This window comes from Desmodus rotundus, chromosome 10, assembly GCF_022682495.2.
Source record: "Desmodus rotundus isolate HL8 chromosome 10, HLdesRot8A.1, whole genome shotgun sequence".
In the NCBI taxonomy this organism is placed as follows: Eukaryota; Metazoa; Chordata; class Mammalia; order Chiroptera; family Phyllostomidae; genus Desmodus; species Desmodus rotundus.
The window spans coordinates 83,271,358-83,287,968 of NC_071396.1; the positions used below are offsets into that span (position 1 = coordinate 83,271,358).

Below are 16,611 nucleotides of genomic sequence, written 5' to 3' on the forward strand. Positions count from 1 at the left end.
CCTAGTCACTGTCAGTTTGTTCTTTACTTCAGTGTATCTGGTTATATTTTGCTTGCTTGTTTTGTTAATTAGGTTCCACTTACAGGTGAGATCATATGGTATTTATCTTTGACTTCCTGGCTTATTTCACTTAGCATAATGCTTTCCAGGTCCATCCATGCTGTCATGAAGGGTAGCAGTTCGTTCTTTCTGCTGTGTAGTATCCCATTTTGATCCATTCATTTACTGTTGGCCACTTAGGTTACTTCCAGCACTTGGCTATAGTAAATTGTGCTGCTATGAACATTGGGGTGCATAGGTTCTTTTGAATTGATGTTTCAGGATTCGTTAGGGTATAATCCTGGATCCAAAGGCAGTTCCATTTTTAGTTTTCTGAGGACATTCCATAGTGTTTTCCACAGTGGCTGCACCAGTCTGCATTCCCACCAACAGTGCACTAGGGTTCCATTTTCTCTACAACCTTGCCAGCACTTGTTGTTTGCTGATTTGTTTATGATGTCCATTCTGACTGGTGTGAAGTGGCATCTCATTGTGGTTTTAATTTGCGTCTGTCTAATGGCCAGTGATGCTGAGCATCCTTTCATGTCTCTGGGCCCTCTGAATGTGCTCCTTGGAGAAGTGTCTGTTCAGGTCATTGCCCCCTTTTAAAAAATATTTCTTTATTTATTTACATACTTACTTAATTTTTAGAGAGAAGGGAAGGGGGGAGAAATAGATGGAGAGAAACATCAGCGTGTGGTTGCCTCTCATGTGCTCCCCCCATCCCCCACTGGGGACTTGGCCTGCAACCCAGACATGTGCCCGGACCAGGAATTGAACCAGCAACCCTTTGGTTTGCAGTCTGGCAGTCAATTGACTGAGCCACACCAGCCAGGGGCCTTTGCTCATTTTTAAATTGGATTGTTTGTCTTCCTGGAGTGGAGTCATGTGAGTTCTTTATATGTTTTGGAGCTCAAACCCTTTTCCGAGGTATCATTGGCAAATATATTTTCCCATATGGTTGGTTCCCTTTTCATTTTGCTGATGTTTTCTTTAGTTGTGATTTCTAATAGTAGTATCCCTCATTTGTGCTCTTCTTTCCTATCTCTATTGTCACTTCCCTACTCAAGCCCTCATCAACTCTCACTTGAACTGTTTATTGCAATGGGATTTTAGGCAGTAGTTTTCCTTTAATCTGTCCTATATACTCTAGCTAAAGTGATATTTCAGAAGTGCAGTTTTGATCTCTTTCTCCCTGCCCTTGTACCTTTCTCCCTATACCTTGTCAATGACATCTCATAGCCCCATAACAGTGTTTCTCATCCAAGGTTCCATGGGTCACTAGGGGCTCTAAACCACCTTAAACTGCTAAATTTTTGTTTATGTACATTTTTTTCTGGAGAGGTCAAGATTCTTGGGTTCCTTGATCTAAAATCCAACAAATGGCTTACAAGACAAAATTTCTTATTCTAAAGCCCTTTTTGATATGGCACTTGCCTTTCTTTTTAACCTTTATCTTTCTTGACTTCCCATTACGTTGAATTATTTGCGTTATACCCTTGTCATCCTTGAGAAGCAATATAACTTAGAGGTTAAAAATGAAGGCTTGGAACCAGACTGCCTAGGTTCCAAGCTCTGTGACTTGCTAATTGTATGATTTTGGTAAGAAATTGTACCTCAGTTTTCTCATCTGTTTAAAAAAAGTGGATGGTAGTGAAGACACTATTAGCACCTCATTGGGTTAGGAGTCAATAAATAGGTTCATACAGGTAAAGCATACTACTTTCTTTGGTAAATGTTAGTTTTTAATCATCATCATCATCATTGTAATCCCTCTCTTACCTCCATACTTTTACCAGAAGTGCTTCCTTTCCACAGCTAACCTCAACCCACACTTTGCCAACTGGTGAACTTTTTCTTTTCTCTGAAGACTTAGAACTAGACCATCTAATACTTTTATATTTATTTATACTTAAATTTATTTTATATGTTATATTTATGTATATCTTTTTATCCAGAATGTGGTTATTCATATTTATATTCTATGTAAAATTCTAATTGCAATAGAAAAATTGCATTTGTATTTCAATTTTTATAAGGAAATTGGTGAAGAAAGGAAAAGTTTTTACAAAATAATTGTTAGGAAATAAAAGATATAAAGCCAGAATATAGTGAAGATCTTGGGAAGAACCAGATAATATGTTCAAATTAGGTAGTTTGAGGAAAATTTAATAAAGGGACTATTTTCAAAGAGTAGGGTACCAGGTACAGTATGTGAGAAGGTTTTAGAAAATCAGCAAGAATAGTGATATATGCTAGGTATAATGAAAACAGAGGAGGGGAGAAAGTTGATACCAGAACTTGGAGAAAGAAAGGTGTATAGAGAGAGCAGTTGGGAGGGATGTAGTCAGTCAAGGCAGTTTTGCTGGAGAGGAGTCTGGGAAATAAGTATCTCCTAACTTAGGGCTGTATTTTAAAGACCTTCAGTGTAGGCTATCACATGCACTATTGCAATTTATTAAAGCTTTTCTTTCAGGGGCTTTTCTGTAATATTCTGGCTAGGTTTGGTGATAGAATGGACAAGACATATATGTTCAGGTAGTTCTCCATGAAGATTATTTCTAGCAGCTATACTTTTTTTTTTTTAATCCTTACCTGAGGATATGTCTTTATTGATTTTAGAGAGAGGAAGGGAAAAGAGAGAAAAGCATCAATGTGAGACAGAATCATTGATCGGTTGCCTACTGTATGCACCCTGACCTGGGATTGAACCTGCAACCTAGGTATGTGCCCTGACCAAGGATTGAACCCACAAACTTTTGGTGTACAGAGCCAACACAGCCACTTGGCCAGGGCTAACAGCCATGCTTTTTATAAACTTTTATTTTGGAGAATTTAAAGTTTCTACTCTTTATCAAGTAACTGGAGAGCAGATACATTTTATATTGTTGATTAAGAACAGGTCCATATGCTGTAGTTAATAGTTGAGCAGGGTTTCGTGGCATCTTAGGAAGATTCATTATTTTAATAAGGACCTCTCTGGCCCTGGCTGGGTGGCTCACTTGGTTGGAGCATCATCCTGTACACTAAAAAAAGGTTGTGGGTTCAATCCCTGGTCAGGGTTTAAACCTAGGTTGCTGATTCCATCCCTAGTCAGAGTGGTATGGGAGGCAAGTGATTGATGTTTCGCTCACATCGATGTTTGTCTCTCCCTTCCTCTCTCTAAAATCAATAAACATATCCTTAGGTGAGGATTTAAAAAAAAAAAACAAGACCCAAAACCTTTCTGTAGCAAATTCAAGGGACCACCTCAGAATAGAGCCTGTGCTTTCTTAGAATACAGTTTGCAGTATTCTCTCACAAGTACAAATGGGTGATTAAGACTGGATTCTGCTTATAGAAATTTTTTAAGTGGTATTTACATGTACCTTTCTTGGTAGTCAAAAATTTTTCAAAATCCACAGATCATTTTTTTCTTTTTAAAAATTTTTACTTACTGATTTTAGAGAAAGAGAGGGAGAGCAAGAGAGGGAGAATCATCAGCTTGTTGTTCCATTTATTTATGCATTCATTGGTTGCTTCTTATATGTGCCCTGATCAGGAATCAAACCTGCAACTTAGCATATTGGGATGATGCTCTAACTAACTGAGCTCTCTGGCCAGGGCACATTTCATTATTCAACAGATATTTATTGTACTTTCTGAACTACTGGGCACAGTCTTCATGTTATTGAGTATACAAGGATGGGTTACATAGACATAATCCCCTTTTCCATATATATAAGTAGTATAACTTACAGTTGAGTGATTCAGAATCAACTAGCACTGATTTTAGTCAGATCATTCAGGGTAGAACGATAAACTAATAAAACTTGGAGGATGTTTAACAAATTATTGCATTGGCATGGGTAGTTTCTCATAATAATTATATAGCAGTGCTATTTGTTTTGCTAAGGCCATTTCTAATTCATAACAATAAAATTCTTTTAACATATAAGACTGTATCTTTCTGTTTTCTTTAGCCCCTAGAAGTGAGGAGGAGGAGGCGGAGAAAAGGAGGATGCATGTAATCATTAAGATAAACCGAAACACATTCTATTTATTTTCTTTGGAAATTATTTTGGTCTGTTTGCAGGCTTTTCCTACTAATCTTGACTCTTTGTAAACATTAATAACTGGGTATCAGTAAGCTCATACTGTTAAGTCCAAATACAGCTCTTCCATTGTTCTTAATAGATTTCTCTCCAAGGTGTTGAACTTTTTGTTTTAAATTAGTATCTTTTTTTGGTAAAGATTGTATTTACTTACTTTCAGAGAGAGGGGAAGGGAGGGAGAAAGAGAGGGAAAGAAACATCACTGTGTGAGAGATACATCAGTCAGTTGCCTCACAGGCAACCCAGGCATGGGCCCTGACTGGGAATTGACCCAGTGACCTTTCAGTTCCCAGGCTGGTGCTTAAATCCACTGAGCTCCACCAGCCAGGGCCGAAAGTATTATAAAATGTTCCAATGAAAGTATTGGAACATTTTAAGTGGCTAAATAACTATTAAGGAATCTTTTACAAGCATTAAATAAAATGCCCTTTTCTAATTTATAGGCATTCTTTATGTATTCTAGATAATAATCCTTTATTCCATGTATTGCAAGTATATTTTTGTACTCAAAATTGAATTTTTTTTTGCTGTTTTGTAAAATTAAATATAGAACTTAAGATTTTTCTTTATTTTCTAAAAAGACTAGAAATAAAATGCTTTAGTATTTTGAAAACTTTGCTTTAGGGAATATCACAATTTACTTTAGCATAAAGTGACGGTCATACATAGTTTGATTTTTTTATTGTAGTAAGAATACTTAACATGAGATATCTATCCTTTTAACAGATTTTTAAGTGTACAATGTTATCTATAGGCACCATATTGTACAGCAGGTCTCTAGACCCTATTTTGTATAACTGAAATTTTATATGTGTTTATTTCTAACTCATTTCCTCTTCCTCCTTCCCCTAGTCTTTGGTAACCATCATTCTATCCTTTGCTTCTAAGAGTTTTAACTATTTTAGATACCTCATATAAATAGAATCATGTAGTATTTGACTTGTGACTGACTTTAACTTAGTATAATGTCCCCAAGGTTCATTCATGCTGTCACATTTGCAGGGTTTCTTTCTTTTTTTTTTTTTTTTAAAGGATGAATAATGTTTCATTGTATTTATATACCACATTTTCTTTATCTGTTGACAAAGTTCTTTCCAAGTCTTGGCTATTGTGAATAGATCTGCATTCTTCAGTTTTGATGTCAGTCCTTTTGGATGAATACCCAGAGGGGGGATTGCTAGATCATATGGTAGTTCTATTTTCTACAGGAGCTGCCCTGTTTTGCATTCCTACCAGCAGTATACAGGGGTTCCAGTTTCTTCACATCCTCACAAATACTTGTTGTCTTTTTTTAAAAAAAATAGCTGTCATAACATGTGAGATATCATCTTATTGTGGTTTTGATTTACATTCCTCTGATGATTAGTGACATTGAGAATCTTTTCATATACCTGTTGGCTATTTGTATTTCATCTTTGGAGAAATGTCTATTCAAGTTTTTAGCACTTTTTGTAATTAGGTTTTTTGCTATTGAGTTGTAGGACTAGTTCATTATGTATTTTGTATATTAATCCTATATTAGATACATGGTTTGCAAATAGCTTCTCCTATTCCATATTTTTGCCTTTTTGTTTTTTTTATTATTTTCTTTGCTGTGTAGTAGCTTTTTAGTTTGAGGCAGTCTATCTAACATGTCTATTTTTAGTTGAAAATATGGTGTCAGTAATAGATTTTTTTGTTGTTGAACACATTCATACATTTCTAAAATAATGACTAAGCTACCGGTAGTAGCCAAGGCATGATATAGAATGATTAGGAAAGACTAGGTTGATATAATGATAGTAATAATGAAAAATAGAGAATTATAATAGGAGATGGAAGAGAGAAAGTATTTAAAAAGGACATTAATTTGATATTAAAATTCTTTAAATCAGAATTTTGTTATTGCATACCTCATCAATGAAAAATATGAGCAAGTATGCCTAGAATATGTATTTATATAAAAACTATGCATGCATTTTATGGTACTGATATTTAATGTACATTATAAAATGTAAAATTGAAGTAAAGATGAAAAAGTTATTTTAAGAATAAATTTTGCTTTATTTAATGGCATAACATTTTTTTATTCTTAAAGCTTTGTTAATACTTTAATGAAAACAGTATTGTTGACTATGCTTTCTTAAATTTTTAAAAATATTAGTGTAACACTGTGATACAGTAACTGGAGATTTGGATCTAAGTTCACTTTACTTTGGTACTGGTTTTGATGACTGTCATGGCTGAAAAAAGGATATCTACCACACAGTAAAATGTTGATCCAAATGGAAGAATTATGTCATAGGTTGAGATTACTATGAGATTACTAAGATTTTCAATCTCATCTTTCCTGATAATGTTACAGGTGTTTCTACAAACCAATCAGAAGTTGTTACATTTTTAAAGGACATGTTAAAACTCAATGATTGTATTTTTTTGGATAATTTAAAAACTGAGTAGAAAAATCTGTTACCAAGTTTAAATATATAGATGTGAGACTTTAAGAAATAGGTGACATACTGTTTTGGGTAACAAAATTATAACATCTCTTTAATAGTTTGAGTTTGGTTTAAAAAGCAGTTGTTAGTCTCCATATTATTAAAATGCCATCTTTACCTATACCCAGAAGACATTTATCTACCAGAAAGGTACAAAATTGTAGTTTAATAGTCTCTTATTTGAGTATTAAATGGGAGCTTGCTTCTTTACCTAGCATAGAATATGTGTGGAGAGATAACATTGTTATCTTCACAGAAGGGAACTGTTATTGGAGGGTGTCTTTGCACTAAATACACCTTGTTGTTTGTAGCTTATTATGAAAAATAAACCAAAAAAAGAAATCTAGCAATACCCCCTCTGGGTATTCATCCAAAAGGACCGAATTTAAAAAGGAAAGAACATCTGTTAGGGAGATTGGTTCCAGGACCTTCCTCAGATACCACAATCTGAGGATGCTCAGATCCCTGATATCAAATAGCATAATGTTTGTATATAACCAATATTTGCAAATAGGCTACAGCAGGCTTTGCCTATGCATCATGTCATTCACATGGATTTAGCATAGTGCTCAATGTGTGCTTTTTGGAACTTCCTGAGATTTTTTTTTTCCTGTGTATTTTCAGTTCATAGTTGGTTGAATCTGCAGATGCAAAATCTTGGGTGTGGAGTACCAGCTATGCTGCTTGTCTTTTTGTAAAAGAAAAATAAATAACCAGTTTTTAAGTTTAACAACTCTTTTAAACCTATGTGGCATATATACCTTAGATATTTTTTGTTCACTAGCTGTCTCATTACAATTTTAACATTTCTGCTGTTGAAAGGTGTTTTATATAATTAACCACATCGATGAAATTCTGTAATGTCCCTGTATGGAATACTCACTCTTCCCTCAGGATTCCTCTAATAATGCATATGACTCATGATTCTGGCATGGGGTCTGAATGAGGATGTCAAGTTGTTCTGTATATTAAATGTTGGATAGCCTAGTTTCTTTTTGGAAAATGAACGTTCAGATATTTTCTTAAACCTATTCTACTTTGAAGACCACAACCTTAAACCATATCCTAACTTAGAAACCAAAAAGTTCATGAATTTTTGAGCCTACTCCAGCATTCAGATATATACTAGCTTGGATAGACGTAGAGGTACTCTTAATTTTAGAGTCTAAAGGACCTGGGGAAATGTTATCATGCTGTGGATTTAAGGTAATTCTGCAAAATTCTACATTCTTATACTTTTGTAACTGCATATATTAATTTTGAAGGACATGATAAGGACACAGTAAACAGTCTTAATCAGAATTTATTTGAAAAGTAATTAATGCCATGTGTTTTGTTGTTCAAAACAATTTAAAGTTCTGGCTTTTAAAACAAATTTGGACTAGTCTTCATTAGCAGTTCAAGTTGATGAATCTATAATGTGCTTTATTACTTGAGGCATTAACTTTATTCCCCTATGTTTCTTAAGTAATAGGAGTGAAACATCCACATCTGATAACATAGAAACTTACCAAGAGAATACAAGGTAAGCTTTTGAAAATCCTGCTACTATAGTAAATCATATCTATTTATTATTTTATAATAATAGACTTTTGAGTTAAAAAGTTTTTATTCAGTTAAATCACCAGACACAATGCTAGAACTTAGTAGTTTAGAAATAAATGGTGCAGTTGCTGCTTTTATGGATCGCATTAAATTAGAAGAGTTTTAGCTATCCTCTTTCACTGTGCTAAGTTTCTTGCATGCGTAATTTAGGGAGAGTTGTCAATATCGAACTGTCCCTTGTTGAAATTCAGAGGTATTAAAACCCAGTGATGCATGATCCTCAAAATGTTTTGAAATACTCATCAGTTTGATTATCAGTGCTTTTTTGTTTTTTTACTTTTTCCTAGGAACTTTGTATGTTAGAGTTCCAGAGATGGGGATAAATGAAGATATTGATGGAAGTCTTTTCAAAATTAAGTTCCTAGATAGGGGAATAGAGGGTTTCAAAACGGGGATATCATAGGATATTTAACATTTTCAAGGTGCGTGCAGTGACATCTGTTGTCCTCACACGAATGACCAAATTAAGTTGTTTGGACCTAACTTACTTAATACATGGAACAGCAAGGTTTGTTTTTGTTTTGGTCTAGAGGCACCATGAAAAAGTTTACTGAGACATTAAAATGAGATTGGAAACATTGGTTGTAGATTATTTATTGAAAACATAGGTTTTTTTCCCCCTTCAAAATTAGAGAATCTTTGAATAGTCTAATAATCGTAACTTAAAAAAAGAACCTTGTAGTAACTGGTTAAAAAACAGGAGAGCATTACTTCTATGTTGTGATTTGTAATTTCAGATTAAGTATACTTCATTTTAAATTGTTTTATAGTTCTTCTGGGCACCCCACGTTTAAGTGTCCCTTGTGTCAAGAATCAAATTTTACTAGACAGCGTTTACTGGATCACTGTAACAGTAATCACCTCTTTCAGATAGTTCCTGTGGTAAGTACGTATGTTTCTAGTAGTTTTCAGCTTAAGTATGCTGTTCCATTTATTTCACCTCATATGTATAACAGGGAAGGTAGTTGATTTAAATTTGGAAGGGGCATTATCAATAAGGTAGATTTTTATCATCAAAAGATGAAAGATTTGAAGTATAATGAGATTTCTGTAATTTACTTATGAAAGGGAGATACTTATTGTGAGAGTAATATAGAAGAATAATCTAGAGAAGAATGAAGTAATGAAAGGTGAACTGGGGATTCATTACCTAGCTCTGACATTGCTCATTTACTTGGTCAATAGGATGTAGTCAGCTTGATCTGGTCAGGTGGATCTGTTGTAGGTGAAAACTATAAGTAAAAATAAAGTCACTAGGTATTTTTAATTTGTATCCTTGCAGAATCTAGTATATGAATTCATACAGCAAGGAAAGAAAGAAATCATACTTACTTTTTGATGCATATATATCTTTTTGATACCATTTTGAGAGTGTGTAAGAAAGTGGTGAGACCTTTTTGATGAATGAAGGAGATAGTGCAGAGTGCAGGATTCCAACATTGTGTTAATGATTCTACAACTCCTCATTTGGAACATGAGTTTCACAGGTAAGTAATTTAAATTGTGGGTGAAACAGGACAAACTGAGCTAGGAGAGAGACTGCCCTTACAGCTGTACATTTTCATATATAAACATTTTCTTCAGAAATAAGAATAGAAGGAAATATTACAAATAAATTAAGGATTATATATATTTCTAAGCAGTTTTAGTGGATGTACTAGAAAAAAATTCTGAAAGAATATGCCTTGGTAATTATCGAGGATGCTCTTACACTTGTCTCCTAGCACTAAGGGAGACATCACTGACTTTGCTCATTAGGGCAGGGTCGGTTACTGTTAAATAACCAAATATAGTGCCAAAGATGTCTCTAGGAAAAAAACCCCATATTTAAGAGATTTTGTTTTATATTGCATTTTTAGCAAATTTTTGTCTCCATGTTCAGTACAGCATAGACTTTTGGCTAGAGTCCAATAACTAAAGCTCGTTTTTCATTTCAGAATGTCGTCCATTCATTTTTAAAGATATACTTCATTTAAAACCTTAAGGATACAGTTTAAAGTTTACGACATCTTCATTTTACTTATAAATGAAATAAAGCTTATAATAATTATATCACAGTTATTATGTGGCTCGAATGAGATTTCATACTGGTTAATGATAACTGCCATTACAAATAGTATTGTTAAAGGCTGGATGTGGTGTTTCTGTTGAAATTGTTGTGTAGTTGGAGATTTAATTAATAGAATGTGTAAGACTTCCTTTTTATTGTGTTGTATTAGAATGGCGTAATTTACTTAAGGTAATTTGGTTGACAAATGATATAGTCACGGGATTTGGTTGTAGAATGCTTTTCACATAGGTGTTTTCAGTTTTATAAGTTTGTGTTTTAATACTTGCAATAATTATAACATTTTATTTTCATTGCTTTTTTTTTTTTTTTTATTCAAAACATTGTTTCTCATAGACGTGTCCTATTTGTGTGTCTCTTCCTTGGGGAGATCCTAGCCAGATTACTAGAAATTTCGTTAGTCATCTAAATCAAAGACATCAGTTTGATTATGGAGAATTTGTGGTAAGTGAATTCTTCAAGATTAAGAAAATACTGTTTAAGTATTCAAGTTAAGTTAACTTTTTCAATCTAGAAGTGAGTTTTGAGGCAAGCTGTGTATCATATTGGATGGTTACAGAGCAAGTTCTATTGTTTCTATAACAATATAGGTGAATTTTGGTTTGTGAAAGTGGTAAGAGGTTCAATATAATGTCCACCACCTGTTCCAAAGAGAGAAGTAATAAGAGGAAGAACTAACCCTCAGATTAACAAAATGATTTATATGAAAACTGTAAGGGAAAACTAATTGCTAGAGAAGTAAAATTGGTACAATGGGTTAATAATAAGGAAGATGTATTTTTCATGTAATGTAACTTGTTTCTAAACCCATTATAATGCATATATGTATATGAGAGACATATTTTTAAAAATGAGGGAGGTTAATTATCAAGTAAAGCCAGGTTGAATGGTAGATTTTGGCCTTAGTTGACTGCTTTAACAGGGTGAGTGAGGAAAGTTCCATAATGCAAAAATTGGATCCCCAAAGAAAACATGCAGTTAATTTTTGCCTTCCAAATGTGTCATAATAATTTTTTAAAAAAATTGCATGTGGCTTTTGTTTTACTTATTGTGAGATTGTGTTTTATTCACTTCAGTGAATTAAAACTTTCCCTAATTTAAAATTAATTTTGACAAAGAATAGTTGATACTTGTTTTCAAGTTTAGGTAGTAAGCACAGGCAACTCTGACAATGGCATGGAGAGAATTTACATTTTTCTCTGCCTTCCAGTGTTGAAATTATGTCATTCTTGATAAATATTTTGTGGGATTTGCGTTTTTAATCATGTTCTTTTTTAAAAATATTTTATTTATTTATTTTTAGACAGAGGGGAAGGGAGGGAGAAGAGGAGGGAGCGAAACATCAATGTGTGGCTGCCTCTCATGCGCTCCCCCATTGGGGACCTGCCCCAAACCCAGGCATGTGCATTGACTGAGAAATGGGACGGGTGACCCTTTGGCTTGCAGGCCTGGCACTCAATCCACTGAGTCACACCAGCCAGGGCTAATCATGTTATTTAAAAACAACAGTTCAAATATATGTAAAATTCAGGTGTACTCTTATAAAGTTAATATTTTTATGAAGTAATTGTAGATTATTTTAAAATTCTCATTGTAAAAAAGGTTACTGTGTCTGGAGGACTGTATATATGGAAAAGCAAAAACATATTTGGTGAGCCTCTTTTGGTATATTTAGCAGATTGTTTTGCCTTGCCTCAGAAAAATATGTAATTTTAATTATTTGAGATTGTCAAGTGGAAGCCAATTATTCTAAAGCAAACCCATAGGACGTAATTGATAGCAAGTAGAATTTTTTAACTCAGAAGTAGTAGTATAACTCAGATTGAGTGAGCTATAGTTTTTAGCTTCATGGTTAAGAAGCTATTATTCAACTCTTGATTCAATAAAAACTTATTTTCTTTAAAATGAATTTACCTTCAGACATTGTCATTCTTTTTTAGAGATCAAACAAAATTTACGATTGTGGGTTATCCTTAACTATACTTTGAATTAATGACTTAACCATAAGACATTTTTTACTTTCAATTTTCATTCGCTGCTCCTCCTCTCTGTTGTTTATCAGTTATTCCTAAATTACTACCGTTAAACTTAATTTTTTATTAAAGTTTATGTATATAAATCATATATTTTAAAGGGTATATGTTGGCCCTGGGTGGTGTAGCTCAGTTGGTTGGAGCCTTGTCCTATAGATTGAAGGGTTTTGAGTTTGATTCCCTTTTGGGGCACATGCCCAAGTTGCCAGTTTGATCCCCTCTTGGGGTGCATATGAGAAGGCAGCCAATCAATATTTCTCTCTCCGTCTGTCTAAAAGCAGTGAAAAAAGGTCCTTGGGTGATGCTTGGAAAAAAAAAAAAAAAAAGGGGGGGATACACGTTGTAACATAAACTGTTTCAAGTGTGTAGTGTGTATGTCAAGATGTGTAATATATTAGGCAAAGTATTGAATAGTGTACTATGTTTTTCCTATTGACATATTAACATTATTGTTTGTAGAATCTTCAGCTAGATGAGGAAACCCAGTATCAAACTGCTGTTGAAGAATCTTTTCAAGTAAACATCTGAAGGCTGTAGACATCTGCGCATCTTTGTACCTGCAAGTGCCATCTTTAAGGAGAAAGCTACATGAAGTCACCATTTCAATAACTTGATGTGTATATTAAAGTAATTCAGTCTATTGTTTTGGTTTTTTAATTGAATAATAAACATGGGCCATCTAAAAATTTCATTCTTTTGATAAGTTAAAAAATGAACATTAGGACATTATCTTTAAAAGCATTAAAATGATTATATTTCATTAATATAATGGTGAAAAGGGAATCTTTGTTGTACTTTATCTATTTTATATTGCATATTCTTGAATTGTTCCTTATTTGGCTTTTGAAATTCAGTGCAGTTTCTCCCATTGATGTTATTGTACACAGGTAAAACACAGTAGCAAATGCTGAAAGATGTGATTGATATGAACCTAACAAATCTGAGCCAGTTATCAGAGTTGCAGAATGGAGACTTGAAGTGCTAAGTTAAACAATCCAAAGGAAAAAAATTTTTAATACAGATTCTAGCTGAAGAATTCAACTATAAGAATACGGTATTTATATAACATGTAGTATTTTTGAAGACTAGTGAGATTTCTTTAATAATTTTAACTGTTGAAAAAGTGAAAGCTCAGTGTAAAGATACTTCATTTTTGTTGCTATTAGAAGGAAATACCAAGAGAAAATTTCTTTGGCAAGCGGTTAGTAATTTCAAATCTTGTTTGTTTGGCTGACTAATTTATAAGCCTAGAGTATATTAATTGAATTACAGCTTTTTGGCTTCAGAATTTTCAATAGCCAGTATTTCTGATGAACTAAGCTGAAACTTTAATTGGAAACTTTCAGTTGGTGATTCATTGTATGTTCTACATATATATTTAAGTGAAAAGTTTGGCTTCATCTCATTTGAGAAATTCAAGCAAATCTAAAGATGTGTATGTATAATATAGACACACATATGCATGCAGTTTATCAGGTCATATACAGAATTTATTAAGATATAAAAAATAGAAAGCAATATGGGATTGGAGTGTTCATCTGATTTGATTAACATTTTGTATATCACCAAATTTTTGAAAAGTAACAGTCAAATGCTAAGTGGTCTAGTTGGCGGCTATTATACCTTGAAATTGAGTTTACACACACACACACACACACACTTACACTCAATTACCTGTTCTTATGGTGCTCATTTGTTCTCAAAAGATAATGCATGACTATGAAGTAGTGAGGCACATTTTACCAGCCACTCTGTTTCACTACTTCTTAGTCAGACTTGGTTTGTTCTTAGTATTCCTTAATGAGAATCATAACTTGTACTAGAAGGTCCAAATCACAGAATAAAAGATGAAGAGTGAACTAGTGCACATTCCATACTAATATAAATTGTTTATGCTTTCTTTAAAATAAATAAACATAAAATCTCAGAAGTAGTTTGCTGCTAATATATATGTATATTGTATAAAAAGGTATATTTTGGTTTTGTTAAAACCCTCGTTGACTTTTCTACAGTGAACCTTTTTTTAACTTGGTTTAATAAAAATGTTAATTTTGCAAGTGGAGTTTTGTAAAAACCTTTTTCAGTCAAACAGTAATGACTTTATGGGTAGAAATAACAGTCACCAAAAAGCCATACATCTTAATGAACTAATGCCTTTGTTCTGTCATTCGGAAGAGTGATGTTTACTATGTGCTTGAACATTTTCTCTGCAGTTACATGAGTGTAATTGTAAGAATAGCTGTTTAACTTTTTAAAAAGAGACTTTGACCATAGGTTTTTCCAGTTTAAAGCAATAACTTTAGTACTTTCTTTCAAAGTTTAATACTTTCTGGTATGTCAAGTTAAACCATTTTGGGATGTGAGAACTTCAAAGGAAGATTGTAGTAGAAATCATCTTGATGGAATTGTGTTTTGAAATTTTGTGGATTAGTTCAATATCATTAATAGTTGTGTGTCTTTCATATAAACTTTTTCATACAGAAGATACTGAGTTTTATTTGCTGTTATCTGGGAGCTCCTCGGTATGGAAATGTTTGTTTAAAGTCTCCCCTCCTTGGCCAGTGGATTAGGAATAGGGATTTACAGATTTACGGTTTAAAGTCATGAAAAAGTCCTTACAGCTGAGTCAGGATAAAAGAGGGAACTCTTGATGCTCTGATGCCTAAATTTCACAGTACCACTTAGGAAAAATGGTTTTCCTCAGCAGATTGCAGTTTATGTTATTAAACAGAGTCTTATTTGAGATGTTTTATTTTTCAGTTAAAAGTGGTTTTCTTCTACTTGTCTAAAATTTTGCCTATAGGCAAACATGGTAACATTTAATTTCCATAACTCACTCTGGAAGACATGTAGGAGATAACCTATTATTTTGCACTTAAAGAAAGCTACCACATGCTGATGCTGTATGTTGGATTTAACTTTATAAACCTATTTTATTTCAAATGTTAATCAACCTATAAAGTTGTTTTACCAAGTATTCATGCAGCAAGATTTTTCAGCCCTGTTAGCAGCGAGGCAGAAAGATAAGTTAACTGGTTAATAAATACTTTTTATGGAGAATTTACCCTAAAGTAAGATTATCAGGACTGTAAGAATATATTGCCAAATACAATGTCATATACCTGTTGGGCTACTCAATAGGTATGATCTTTGTGAATCATCACTTTTATGGAAACCCCTTAGGGCTGGTACTCAAAGGAAATACCTTTGTGGAGGTGGTGACATTTTAGCCTTTGTAGAACAGTTGTGACCCAGAAAACATGTAAATACGTGTAGTATAAAATTCAAAAGTGTGAAATGCTCATTCCGTGATACAATTTAGAGTGCAATGTAATTTTCTTATTGTGCAATACAATTTGATAAAAGATGAGGAATGGAAATGAATGTCATTAAAAGGTTAAAAGAGAGTAAAGGAACCTCAAGAAAATGGATGTTACAGCATGAAACCTCCCTGCCCCCAAAAGCAATTGTCTGATCCTGGAGCCAAGAAAGATGATAGTTGCTGCACTCCTTTCCTGAATGAGGAAGATAAATGTATATTCCACTGTGTACTTGGTTGAAGAATTTGGATTAAACTATACCATACAATTTCAAACGTATAATAGGAATTTTTAAAAGCGTATAGCAGCAAAAGATAATGTTGCAGAATCCAAAATGAGCAGGGCAGGGGAGCAAATTTCTCCAAGAGGAATCAGAAGAATTAGAACAATTTTATGGAGGTTATGAAAAAGAAGAAAAGCTGTGAGGGAGGAGATTTCACATTTGGCCAGACAAAATAATGGTACATGATGCTGAAAGTGCACCAAGTGAACAGTAGTAATAGCTTTTTACTCTGAGCTCAGATCAGGGGAATCCGTTACTAGAATCCCATGAGTCCCCTTATTCCTACTTTCAGTCATAACCACCATTACTAACCTCTGATACCACTGATTGTTTGCCTGCTTTTATACTTTATACAAATGAAAGCACCCAATAAAAGTTACATCTGACTACTTTTGCTCAATGTTTTGAAATTTTTGTCAGTTTTTAATTTAGTCAACAGTTTACCTACAGAAACTTGTCCAGAACAGAAAAGCTAGAAAGTAGCTTTAAATTATGTTAGATGTATTTCAAGTGGTTCTTTCGTGTATGTTGGCACCTGGGGTGGAGGGGGTGGGGATGCCAAATCTCAATAAAAATGGAAAATTAGCTGGTTTTCTGTTCATAATAACTAAGGTGAAGAGTATAACCTAATGGCCTCCCACTGCTCTCACCTGAACTCATAAGCTCTTTTCGGGGCATTTTGTGGGCACAGG

General features: G+C 33.6%; 1 protein-coding gene across 4 annotated transcripts in view; it reads left to right on the forward strand.

Annotated features, from left to right (window-relative positions):
* The window catches only part of RNF138 (ring finger protein 138), a 34,262-nt gene extending 17,962 nt beyond the window's left edge, over positions 1–16,300 (forward strand). For 2 of the 4 annotated variants that reach the window (XM_024580514.3, XM_053912936.1), the window contains 4 exons: positions 8,079–8,135; positions 8,986–9,097; positions 10,620–10,727; positions 12,776–16,300. In XM_024580514.3, coding sequence (XP_024436282.2) covers positions 8,079–8,135; positions 8,986–9,097; positions 10,620–10,727; positions 12,776–12,844 — 346 coding nt within the window. In that variant the 3' untranslated portion in view covers positions 12,845–16,300. The other 2 variants (XM_045187853.2, XM_053912935.2) reach the window with 2 other exon arrangements.
* The last annotated feature ends 311 nt before the right edge of the window (positions 16,301–16,611 follow it).